This window comes from Athalia rosae, chromosome 1 (assembly GCF_917208135.1).
Source record: "Athalia rosae chromosome 1, iyAthRosa1.1, whole genome shotgun sequence".
Classification (NCBI taxonomy): domain Eukaryota; kingdom Metazoa; phylum Arthropoda; class Insecta; order Hymenoptera; family Athaliidae; genus Athalia; species Athalia rosae.
The window spans coordinates 2882431-2895930 of record NC_064026.1 but is presented as its reverse complement, the minus strand read 5'-3'; the positions used below and the strand labels follow the sequence as shown (position 1 = coordinate 2895930).

Sequence of the window (13500 nt, the reverse complement as noted above, 5' to 3'; positions counted from 1 at the left end):
TTTTTTCTTTTTTTTTTTCTCTTTTTTAGTTTTTTCTTTCGTCTTATTTTCTACATCGAATATCGTCGCTATACGCCGCCGCCGCCGCGCACGTTATATAGATGCGCATTGGGAGAGAAAATGATTAATCATAATTTAATATCGAAAATGTGTCTCGTGAACGAAAATTTTGTATTATTTTTCCACTCTCATACGAAACACAGATACATATGTGCATGTGTGTGATATATATATGTATAGATGTAACGTACATAGTACATCTATAAATACATAATACATGTAATGGTTTTTATTATAGAGATCGAAACGAGTCGGTGCAAAGCACATAGCAAGATTCTTGGTTATTTATGTAGCGGAGTGTGTAACTCCGTTGGAATCGTTGCTCGATCTTTGAATCCCGCGCAGCATGGTGCACTATATATATATCATATATATCGGTATAATACATATATATATACATACATCGATACATAAGTGTATAAGGTTCGAAAGTATAACGTATCACGCTATAATATAAGTATATTATAAATGTAATATCTTATACCCTATAAACCACGCGTCAATCTTTCTTATTATTATCATCATCACATTGTTATTATATTACATACACAAATATATTCATATCGCCATGAATTCGCAATTGAATATATAAGAAAGAAGAGAAGAGAAAAAAAAAAATTGTTACCAATTATAACCGACACTATAGGATTTTGATGGCAATTAATTTTCACTTTTTTTTATTTCGTTTCAAAAAGAGACTTTGATCTTTTTTTCTCCGATTATTGTTATGACTATTTTATTTTTACTTTGACTTCAGAAAGATCGCAAATCGACGTAGACGTAATTTCTGACAATTCTCGCTGAATTTTCTACATAGCGCCCAGAGGCAACGAAGATTCTTCAGAGATGATGTGCGGGAGGAAACGAAAATTAATCTTTCAAGGGAAATAAAGAAGATGATAATATCCCGTCATGAATATCTTCCCCCTCCTCGCCCCTTTACCGCTCCTCTTTCTGCCGCCATCCCCCAATTTATACCGACTTCGAAACACACCCTTAACAATTTTTCATCGACTCGTTTATCTATAATCAGAAAACTTCCTACCATCAAAGTATCTACACGTTACATGTACAGAAAGTGTAATTAAATTAAATATCGACTATATACATAGCAGGTGCATATGGGCACGTACGTATACATACGATATACACGCGCACTATGTACGTACAACGTATGTGATACATCGTGACTGAATAAATATTGTATATAAACAGCCTCGCCCCGATTCAATTTTTCTCTTTTTTTTGCTCTTGCTTATTTTAAGTCATCATTCTTTCAAATGGCGTAACGTTGTAGATTTTGGTATCATGGATACGCGTAGAATTTCTTCTTGGTATGTTTTTTTTTTTTTGTTTTTTTTCTTTCACAATAAATTACATCGAACAATTAATTAGTAAAGAGGTGTGCGTACGTCCGTGATCGAGATTCGTTTTTCTTTGGTCTTTTTGAAGAAACGACGATTGGGTCGGAATTTTTTTTTTTTCTATCCCCCTTTCCTCCACCACGCCGCGATTCCTTTTCTCTATAATGGCGGGCGCGCGCGCGCGCGGAATTCGTTCGTCGTGCGTTCACATACCCGTGTATCGTGAAACTATGTTATACTTGCATGTGTTCTGAGCTATATATATTTATTTGTAATATTTGTATAACCATGTATGTATCATGTAGAGTCGATTATTTGCACGGATAAAGAGACGCGTGTTTTGCTGCTGCCGTAATACGTCAACCAGGAGCAGCAGTTTGCGACCTCTGAACGATCAAACCCCGAAGCGTCTGAAGATCCCTACTATTTTCACCCTCCCATCGTTCGACGATCTTTCTTTTCTTTCATTTATTTTTTTTTAAATCCCTCATGCGATCCTACCGGCAAATTTATTGGTTCAAATACATAAAAACGCTTCTATTGGACCACCAAACATCGATTCACATAGATATGTAATAAACCGCCACGCGATTCCCTTATCCATTAATATTCTAATCAAGAATAATTCATTTTCCGATTTCTTTTTTTTAAGCCTTTCGGTGCCGCGATCGATCGGATCCTTCGATATCTGTTTCGAGTTCCAAGTACATTTTTTTTTTTTCTCTCTCCAATTTCGAGAATACAACATTTCGTTATTGATCAAGAGATAAGAAACGAAACGAGATAAAAACAAAGTGATATCAGAGATGTATGTATAGGTTGTACTATTTTACATGAAATGCGTACGGTATGAGTATCCTTATGAAATAAATTTTCGACCATTACTCATCGCTAAACCGTGTATACTATCGCATTTATAATTTATGCGTCTGCAAGCATAAATGTGTACATACGTATATTACATATATATATTTTTATCAATGTGATATACGTATTACAAATAACTTATGTACATAATCTATACGTATTCATGTGTCTCACACAACGGTTTTCCAACTTTCTCGACAACAAAGTAACAAACTAGATTTACATGCCCATGTATGTTACATGCACAGATTATGTGTATATGTATAATTAGTATTGAAGATATAAAAAAAAAACGCAAAAAAACGTACTGTAGCTTAACGATGATAGTGGCATATAAACGAACGATAATGTACGGATTATAAAGTGTGCTGCCGTGGCTACTTTGCGAGAATTATTTAATATGAAGAAATATTTCTGATTACAAAGGAAACGGGAAGAGAAAAAATGCGAAAAAAGAACAAATAAATAAATAAATAACAGATGTTCACTTGCGACTGATGAAATTTCCATTTTTGACATCTACCAATCGGATGTATACAAAGTATGAATGCATATGAGTAAAACTATTATTAATGTGATTAATAATATTCATTCATATACATACGTATCTATGCATAATAATGGTAATAATTATGAAGAAAAATTTACTATATTAACGACCTCAGCGACCTCAGAAGCGGCAACAAACGTTTCCGTGTATGTAATTAAAATGGCCTACTTTCATACGACTCATTATTAGACCTTAGTAACATATCTATACGTATACGTACAATTTCACGTATGTACGAAGTACACATACGTGTGCACACGTACGTATAACGCATATGTAAACTCTAAACGCGATAAAACTCGTATCGTTTTATAATTCACATTTTCTTTTCATTTCTCGTATATCGTAGCGTACTTGTAAGTTTTTTTTTTTTTTTCTTCACTATTCGTTTCAATTTTTCTTCCCCTCTTCCTCTCCATTCGTCAAACCATTTACGAGGTACACGCGCGCTATCGCTGCACCAACGTTGAAGGAATTTGAACAAAAATAAATGACGAGAAAAAAAAAGAATGACAGAAAAAAATGTACGTTTCATTCGTCTCGCTTTCAAATGTTAATGATTGAGCATTTTCCGCCATTGGATTTTACCTCCTACCCCTATTCCGACCGCCCTACTACCTCCGAGGCAATATACTCACCCTCTATCGCGCAACGTTCGTTTTTTTTTCATCTTTTTTCTCTATTTTCTGTTTCCATTTTCTCTCTTTATTTCTCCGTTCTCCTCCGCTCTACTCTTTCTCCACTTTCTCTCCCTCTCCCTTTCTATTCTCTCTCGCACTTTCGCTCTCTCTTCGCAGCAAACCCCCCCGCAATATAACCAACCGGCGGTGGCGGAGGCAGAAATGGTCTTTGTACACGTTTGTGTTGGGTGGTGTTCGAAAGGGAGGGTAAAAAGGGAGTAAAAAAGGGAGAAGAAAAGTTGAAAAATAACGACCCGGAGACGCAATCTATGTACCAAATTACCAAGTAGATTCAGTTACAATGTTCTACATGTGTACATATATGTATATACGCGTGTAGATATATATTTAGTAACGTTATGTATATCTGTAACATAGATAGATACGTGCATCGTCGTTGCGAGGAAACGAGAATTGAAAGTAAGAAATGAGAAATTAATTTTTTCTTACCCACCCTCGAAGGGGTTATCGAAAAAAACTAGCGATATTAAAATTTCGCCCGAGTTAAAAATGCGGTGGAATAAAAAGTAGTCGGTTATAACGACATATGAGAAGCCTCCGCGGGAATGTGAATTCAGCATACGCGTTCAGATTCCATCTTTCGTCTCTTCTTGGTGGCGGTGATGGTTCTGCGGAGCGTAGAGAAGAGAGGAGAGAATAAAGAAGAGGAGAGAAGAGAAGAGAAGAGAAGAGAACTCGGAGTAACTCTGGCGGTAGAAACGACAGAGACAAGTAGCGCGATATTCCGTCCTTGTTCATCTTTTATACAGGTATCGTACGCGGAGTCCCTTCCTCCCGCATGCAGCAGGTTCTCTATATCCCATCCCATTTTATCTCATTTCATTCCATTCTATCCAACACACTCGCGCTCTTATGTATAACATATATAAATATATATGTATATATATATATATATATCTGTACACACTTCTCTCTTATTATACTCTCTCTAGACTACGTGGATATAGCAACGCAGCAGCAGCAGCAGCAGCAGCAGCAATACGACATGGCCCCGCGTTCTTTCCGCGTATGCGTTATGATATTATGCCGAGAGAATCTCAAGTCTCAACTGGCCCCCGTCTTCGACGACCATCCCCCTCTTCCACCCCCGCCCCCGGTCGCTTCGTCAATCTGTTTCTCAGTTTTCCTCTCGTTCGAGAAAATATAACAAACAAATGTGTGTATACGGCACTACCGAGGTGGTCATATTTTTAGATCTATTTTTCGATGCAGAGTGTACCGCGTATGTGTACCGAAGAAATCAATCCTTGGTCAGGTTGGTGAAAATAAAATATAATAACGATGAAAAAAATCGTGGCCAAACCTTCTACCGGGATGAATAAAAAATATTCAGAGGTTGGACAAGGTGTGTGGAAATATGTTGTTTTTTTTTTTTTTCTCTTTAAAAATCGTCATTCGGATACATATTTTTTTGAATCTTTTTTCTTTCTTTCTTTTCGCGTTCGCTCGATTGTCGGAGACGATATCGGTAAAAGGTCGCCGCTCGGAGGTACGGAAAGTTTCGTATTGTCTTAAAAATCGTCAAATTTTTCTCTAATTATCTACACTTCTTTTCAAAAGTTTGTCTGTGAGGAAAAAATAATTCCCCGAAAACGGGGGAAGAAGATCTGCCGAGCGCTAAGTGAAACTCAAAATTTACGATTCTTCTTTTTTAATTTTCAGAGAGCCGGGAGGGGGTAATGAAAATTTCATACCCTTTGAGCGACCTTTGAATATTAAATATTTCTGCTTAAAATTCCGGTTACTTTAACGAATTAACTGCAAGTACACAGATAAAAAAAAGAAGCAGATATAAAAAATAAAAAATCTTTTCGGATTACTATTGTAAAATTAAAATTGAAAAAGAAACAAACGATCACATATCGACTACATCAGACTTTTCTGCAAATCTTTTTTTTTTTTTTTGGGTCAACGAATGGATAAATAATTTGAAAAGAAGAATAAAAATAACAATGACGAATTCAAACGATTGAGCAAACTTATAATATGCAAATCGATGGTTATAAATATTTATATTCGATAAATCGAGTAACAAATAAATCTATATATTCTCGATCGATTAATAAATAAAGAAAAAAATAAATAAATAAACAATTACGCCTGACGAATGATGTTTTTTTTTTTCTTCTTCTTTAATTCCGAAATAATCGTCGCCCGGTAGGGAAAGTGTCGCGTTTGTGAGCCGCACAAGTGAAGGCATAAAGAAAAGGCAACGTATTATAAGTTGCATCATATTCTGCTCGGCTATTTGCGGACAGTAGGAATTCACTTATACAGCATTAGATCCGAAAGACCAACTAGTGTACAGTTATAACTATTTATGTTTATTATTTCAACTGTACAGCTAAGTGTGTGTGTGTGTGTGTGTACGCGATATAAAGTATGTACGGACATCTTGTCAACCGTGTGTCGTACACGCGCGAACATACGTATGCACGTATCCACTATACATATTTATATACATATTATATAAATATACATGCGGCTCAATTTCTCTGCGATATCGATCGATATATTGTGAACGATTTCTATAAGGTTCCCACGATCGCGCTGCAGAGCTCTATGCAAGTTTACCTTCTTCTCATTATCATTACCGTTGCCGTTCTTGTCGAGGTTCTTGCTGCTGTTATTGTCATTGTTATTGTTTGATATTTTCACTACGTCGTTACGTCACATCGACGAATAAGAAATATATATATATATATATATATATAACACGTGTGCATATGTTAATACGCATCGATCGATAGAGTTTCTCGATCCCGTGAACAATCTTCTTCGTAAAATATAACTACGGCGTAGACCGAATTAATGGGCTAATTGTATCATAAGGTCACACACACACGTGCACTTATGCTCTATATTATCGTTACAAAGTTTCTAGAATAAATTTTCAGTATACCTAACCAACCGACCAACGTGTTTTAAACGAATAATTGGCGTACACGTAGTAGATAAGTAAAAATCAGCCAAACGAACAATGAATAGCTTTTCTTTTTAAATACAATACATAAAATACATCGTACAGGTAAAAACTTAAAAGCGTGAATAATCATGAAGCTGCGGAGATAAGAAGAAATAAAAATGAATAAATAAATAAGAATTGAAAAATAAAAAAAATTAATAATCATTCGGATGATATTGCAATTTTGGTCGGTGTGGGTACAACTCGAGTTTAGGTACTTATTGTATGTACAGGGGAGTTTTTTTCGATATATATATATATACAAGTTTTACACGTATTATATTGTATTTGAATAATGATAAAATGATATTATTTCAACGAGAAGGTAGAGAACGGTAGAATAATAGAAAATGATAGAATGGAGGAATTATAACGCTGCAATAGCAACAGCAGCGGCAGGAGTAGTACGGAAATTGAATTACGTAAATACAATTCGTGGCTTGCAATTCTCGACAGGTATATTATAGATATTCACAAACGCGTATATTACGTAATTATTACCTCCCCTCATCACGGTCTCTTCAACATTAAGTTTTCGATTCTTCTTTCGCTCGCACGCTATCGCCGTACATAACGTATCTCTACTTACGTACGTGTGTATACGTTCGTGTACGTACGCAAACATTATTCTTTGTCAACTACATTATCAGTCGAGTTGAAAGTTGAGTAGTAAAATATTAAGAAAAAAAAACTTCATCGTAATTTTTTTTCTTTCTCTCCTTTCGAACAAACACGTACTTTATACTTCTAAAATTCGATAACCGAACTTTGGAATAAAAAATACGGATTTCATCGATCCCAGGAAGAAATACCGTGAATTATTCAAAATACAAAAAATGAATAACTAAATGCCACTTAATAACAGAGACATTTTTTCGTCGATGAGTCATCAGCGTTGAAATCCAAATAGAAAAAAAAAAAATAAATAAATAAAAACAAATAATGACAACAACAATAAATAACGTAATCGGAAAACATCGAGCTCGAACAAATCTATTTTTCAATCCGCTTGTTTTTTTGACGCGATATTGAAAAAAATGTAATAAAAGAGAAAAAAAAAAAAAAATCTCGTTTCTTTCTTTTCCTTTCCGCAGCTTATCGTCTCCCGAATGTGTATAATTATATCTGACAATGAATCGGAGAAGCGATGCACCTCGCTCTCCTCTCCCGCGTGACAAGACCCCCCCCCCCCCCCCCTCCCCCTCCCACCCGAGTTACTATCCTATCCTATTTTACTTTATATTTCATCGTATCTCTTTTCGTTTTATTTTCTCTCTACACAACTTAAAGAGCGACCCACTAGTCTTCAGCGATGACAGATCCGTCCCCACCCTGTCACAGGTTGTCCTCCCTCCTTCTCTCTAGCCCCTCCCGCCTCGCCGCCAACGGACATACATATATAATTTAAATGCCACCGTATCAGTCAGCCTCGTGATAAATACACTCACTCGTCTACGTACATACGTACCTACATCCATATGCCTATGTGTCAGTACACACGCGTGTATGTACGCGGACGGTACGATGCAGGTTCGATTCGAGATGTATCTTAGGTATTAACGGTCAGTTGATTCAATAATAACAACAGCGCAGTAATAATAATACGAGTAATGATGATGGCGATGACGATAATCGCGACACGTAGGTACTCGCACACACCCATATACCGTACGTACGTATAGTAGTGTATATAAATTTGAATAAGCCAACATTGCCAGTGTATCAAATAAAATAAAAACTGCACAAACGTTGTTTTCTTCGTTGATTTTATCGTTACTATCGTTATTAACATTTTTCGTTTTGATATTAACATCTCCCTTTTTTTTTTATTTCGTTTATTTAAACATTATTTTTTCATTGGTTCTCGTTTTCTGGTTCTTTCTATTTTATTTTTGAATTATCGCATTACGATTTGAAACGATGCATATTATGTAGATTATATACCTATGTGTATACGCGTATAGGTAGATATAATATGAGAGTTAATCAATATTAAGCAAATTGGTTTGTCCATAATGGCGACCGAGGGAGTCGGTATAGTTTATGGTAGAATTTTTATTGCGGTGACAATGTGTAATAGTAATACGAGAAGCGTTAAATATTATTAATATCTACGTTCTCAGGTATTTTCATAATAATTAAACTTCGCTCGCGAGGATGATATCGTTTTACCAGCATACGGGGTGCGTATAACGTGGCATTTTTAGAAAATTCAATTTCATATTATAAAAACTTTCATCATTTGTATTGCGGTCACAGAATAAACTTTTTCAACCCACTGTACGTATTCTTGACTAATTTTATCTATTAAAGTTTTACCATATAACGTACGTACACGGCGTACAGTTCGCGGCAAAAATTGAAAGAAATAAATAATAACGATAATAATAATTTCCGAAGTGAGATGAAGAGAAAAAAAAAATCGCGATAAGAGTGAAAGAGAGAGAGAGAGAGAGAGAGAGAAGCAGAAGTAAATATTAACACAGTCTACCGAGACTCGTGAAATTAAATAAAATTTATATTTATCTTTAGTTTTTAGCGTTCCGAAAATTTGGAATTCAAAAACTAATTGGATTAATCGTTGAAACTTTGGTCATAAATACACGAACGTATACTACGCCCACATATTCCATACACATCCATATTCAAGTTTCTGAATACTTCTAATCAGACCGATAAAATTGATAATTGCCTATTTACTTTGAAAATCATTAAATTATACACATATTCATATTCATTTTCAATCTATTGAACACCCGAGCGTTGTTATAATAATATACGTTTTCAATTTTCAAGAAATTTCATTCATCTATTTTATATTTTTGTATTCAATTTATTATCAGAGCGTTTTTGTCAATTAATTAAGATTTATATGTAACACGGACGCACGTATGTATTCAACGCATATACAGGCAATATGTAAACGTGTATATGTGTCGTGTGTGGTGTGTGACGCGTCAAGAATACATATCGTATAAATAAGTCGAGTGTTATTTTTCATAGCTTATGATATGCTGCTGCTGCTTTTGCTGGTGGCTGCACACAACTCGAAGTTAGATTATAAATATATATGTAAATAAGTAACGTAACAAAAAAGAGGAATGTTTTTTTTTTTTTCTCTTTTCTATAAATTCACACAACGATATAAATCTTCACGGTTATTCGATTCGACAATTAAAGAGCTATCGAGTATCGAAACAAACGAATAAAGGGAATGTGTTAATTCGGGTTAAGGCACTGCTATAAATATACTTGAAGATCTGAGAGCGAGAGGGAGAAAGAGAGAGAGAGAGAGAGAGTAACGTAAAAAGAGAAAGAGTGCGAGGGAGCGAGAGAGCTAGAGATCAGAGAGAGGTAACCAGTTTGTATAATAATATCGTTCGTTGAGGAGGTAGTACACAATGGTATGGATGCCAGATGTCTTGCTTGCTTGCTCGACGACGAATCAACTACATACTATGTATTTGTATTATATTATATATACATACACGAACAAGAAAAGGAGAAAAAAAAAGGAGAAGAAAAGAAAAATTAAAGGAGAAAAAAAAACAAAGTATATACCACATTACTTGCACACACACGCGCAACGCACGAGCACACAGTCAGTTAAACCTACGTACAGTAATCTCCAGAAATTTGTCGAAAATTATTACCAATCGTATTCATGGAAATACGGATGATAAACCGATCAGGATGATGACGATCATAATGACAATGACGATAATAATGATGAATTAATTATTACCACGTTAATCATGTAGAAATATTCAAGAGTCGTGTATAGCGATAACGTAGGCATAATGAAAAACAAATTCAATATTTCAAGAACTCAATTTTAAATTGCAGAAAAAAACTTTAAAAATAAGTAAATACATTGGAAAAAAAAACTCACCTCGATCTTATCCATTTCTCTTAGACGTGTGTATGTCACTCACTGTTTTCACATACATCTATAATTAATTGATGTTGTTATTATTACCGTTGTTATGATTATAAGTTTTTTCTTTGTTTTCAATTATTACTGAATTATTTATAACTATTCAAACTATGATTGTTTTGATACATGTATACGTAGAATTTTTTTTTTTTTTTTCTGGAAACACTTTTATGATCGATTAATTAATTAATTAATCAATGATTCAATCAACTATCTATTTATATGGATATTAATTGATGTATATACCTACACATACATATTCATTTTATGTGATAACTCATATTTGTTTATAGACATAGGTGTGTATTCGGTTGTTTTATTTTTGTTGATATTATTTGTTGTTGAATTTATTTATTTATACAATTATGTATTTATTAATTAATGTAACGTATGTACTCGCTTGCGTGTGAGGGTAAACTTTTATGTATATTCATACATAGATAAACAACACATGCACATAGTGTTAACACGATTAAACTTTACTCGCGTGTGTAATAGATACAGAAGATTTGACGCGCGCGGACCAGCGACTCATGGTGCGGCGCACGCCGCTGTCCCATCAAGACTACTTTGTATTTACTCTAATTATGTGACGTCACGAATACACTTTCCCCCACCACAACGACGCCAGCCACTCACGGTGGACGAAAATACGACGAGTTACGCGCAGCAAACATGGCCGACGACTAACAGGCGCTCCGCTCTGATCAGAGTCCGCCGTTTTCTCCCCACCCCGCTACCCGCGCCAAAAACCGTGCACCGCTCGGTTTTCTGATCCCCAACCGCCCCGCAATCCGAGATCGTACGTCGAGTCGTCAGCTTTGGGACTTCTATTGTTTGACGTCGAAGGGGTTGAACTAGTTTTTTGACTCGTTTTACGTTTTTAATATATTCGGGCGTGCGTGACGGAGCTTTCGAAGTTCGCCGTGATTCGACTTCAACTGTCAAGATTACTCAGCGTCGGCGAGTCGCGACGTTTCTCTTCTTTTTTTTCGAAAGGAATACAGAAGTTCTGTCGCATTATTTTTGATTCGATGAATGGGTGTGCGTAGAGGAAACTTTTTAGATATCACTTACGTCGGAGGTGGCCGTTCGATCGGTGAACTTTCAACTCGAGGGCGCCTGAAACTCCACCTGTCACGTCGAGGTTGGAATTCGCGACGTAACGTTCAGCTGATGGCGGGCTGCTGACCCTTACGTAATGTTGACGTAGACCACGTGGCGTTGTTTTTATTTCAGCACATGCAGGCGCGCAATCGAATCTTATCGAAACGTCGATCAAGTTTGGTTAAATTGATTTAGAACACTTTTTTTATGAGAGTAGAGAGAGAAGTTTTAACGGCAGTCGAGTGCATCGATGATAAAACTTTGGAACGATAAAGCGGAAGTTGAACACATGAATGAAACTCGATCTCCACTGCAATTTGATAATAGCTTGAAACTGCAAATGAGCATCAACCGACTCCAGAGCGGACAGCGGCGCCCCTAGCGCACAGTGGATAACTAATTTGAATAAAACATCTGCAACTCGCATTTTAAAAATTTTCTAGGTCGAAAAATTAGGTCTCTTCCAAATTGGTACTGCGACTAATTCAAATCTTCGATTAAATTGTGTGACAAAATGCTGTCTTGAAATTGCATATTATATAGATGAATAGGATAAAAAAATTATTAACTCGTACGGTACTTATTTTGTATCCTGATCACCAGGGCGTACTTCCTGATAAGCGAAGGATAATTCAGGTGCAAAGTCGAGGTGATTTAAAAGTTTTATCGGCACGCAATCTGCTCTCTACGAAATCGTTGCCAAACTTGGTAGAATGTCGGTAAAACAGGCCTCGGCTAGATTTTTCTCTTGATGAGTTTCGGATGCAAATTAGCAGGGTTATTTCGTTTTCAATTAAAGCATAGATTCTCGTATGGTAAATCTGCGAATTCCAGGTTCGAATTGTTATTACAGTTCTAAAACTTCCGGAATTCATATCTCCGTAGCTAACGGAAATGACCTGGAAACGTTGATTGGTATGAATAGATACACGTATGCATCTACACATGGTATAACGTATTTCGTTCCGTTCGAACGACGTTGTTATTATAACAGGAAAAACGATATTCAATTATCCTACACACCTTTGATCAGATGCCAGAGAATTCCGGAGAGAAATTTACAATAATTAAATCATCCTAGATTGTGTCGAGGAATTACTTTTACATCCTCTTTTATGTAAACAGTCCCTCATAATTGGAATTCATATGAAATTTCATTTTGATTTTCGTTTGAATAGCTGGTCGGAATATTTAATTAGGAATCCATCGATCGGACCTCAAACCCCAATGTCTTCTGTACGGCTAGCAAATTACCCACTACTTTGATAGTATTCGAACAATTGAATTCGTTGGATCAAGGCTCGTCAGATTTGATTATTCAATTCACGATCAAAACCGGCGACAAAATGCGAACTCAACTTATAATTCCTGAAAAAAAAAAAAAAAAAATTTAACGCCCGATTCATGCATTGTTTTACTCTGAAATATAACGTGATGATAAAAGAGATTTCGAACAAAGAAATCACCGATTTAAAAATTACCTTTCAAATTTTATTATCACAATATCCACGATACAAAGTTATTCAGCATTTTCCCCCCCTTAGGTATCGATTTCATACCGAGGGACAAGGCAGAGAGACGATTTACTCCATATTTTGATTTTAATTGCAATCAAAAACGCTTCACGTTCAAGTGACTTTAATTAAATTACGATCGTCGTATACGTCAACTGCATAACAGTTTTATTTATAATGTTTGAAATCGCGGCTCTCGCACTGCGGTCGAAAAAAAGAAACGTCAAATAACGCCCCAAGCAGAAAGATAGAGAAAATAAGGATAATAAAACTTTCGATTTCAGCATGACCTGTAACCAACGAAACGTGCGCCCAAAAAAAGTCCAAAAAAACATACAAAATATGTAACGAACGGTAAATCTAATCGAATTCTGTCTACTGATCGAACAACAACTTGGAGTAGTTGATTGCGGGTCAAAAATTAAAATCTATGCA

The 13500-nt window shown here is 35.7% G+C and overlaps 1 protein-coding gene across 1 annotated transcript in view; it reads right to left on the bottom strand.

Annotated features, from left to right (window-relative positions):
• LOC105690762 (AT-rich interactive domain-containing protein 5B-like) overlaps window positions 1-13428 on the bottom strand; it is a 91876-nt gene extending 78448 nt beyond the window's left edge. The window contains exon 1 of the mRNA XM_048648873.1: window positions 10400-13428. Coding sequence (XP_048504830.1) covers window positions 10400-10414 — 15 coding nt within the window. The 5' untranslated portion in view covers window positions 10415-13428. The remainder of the gene's footprint in view (window positions 1-10399) is intronic.
• Window positions 13429-13500: the final 72 nt, after the last annotated feature.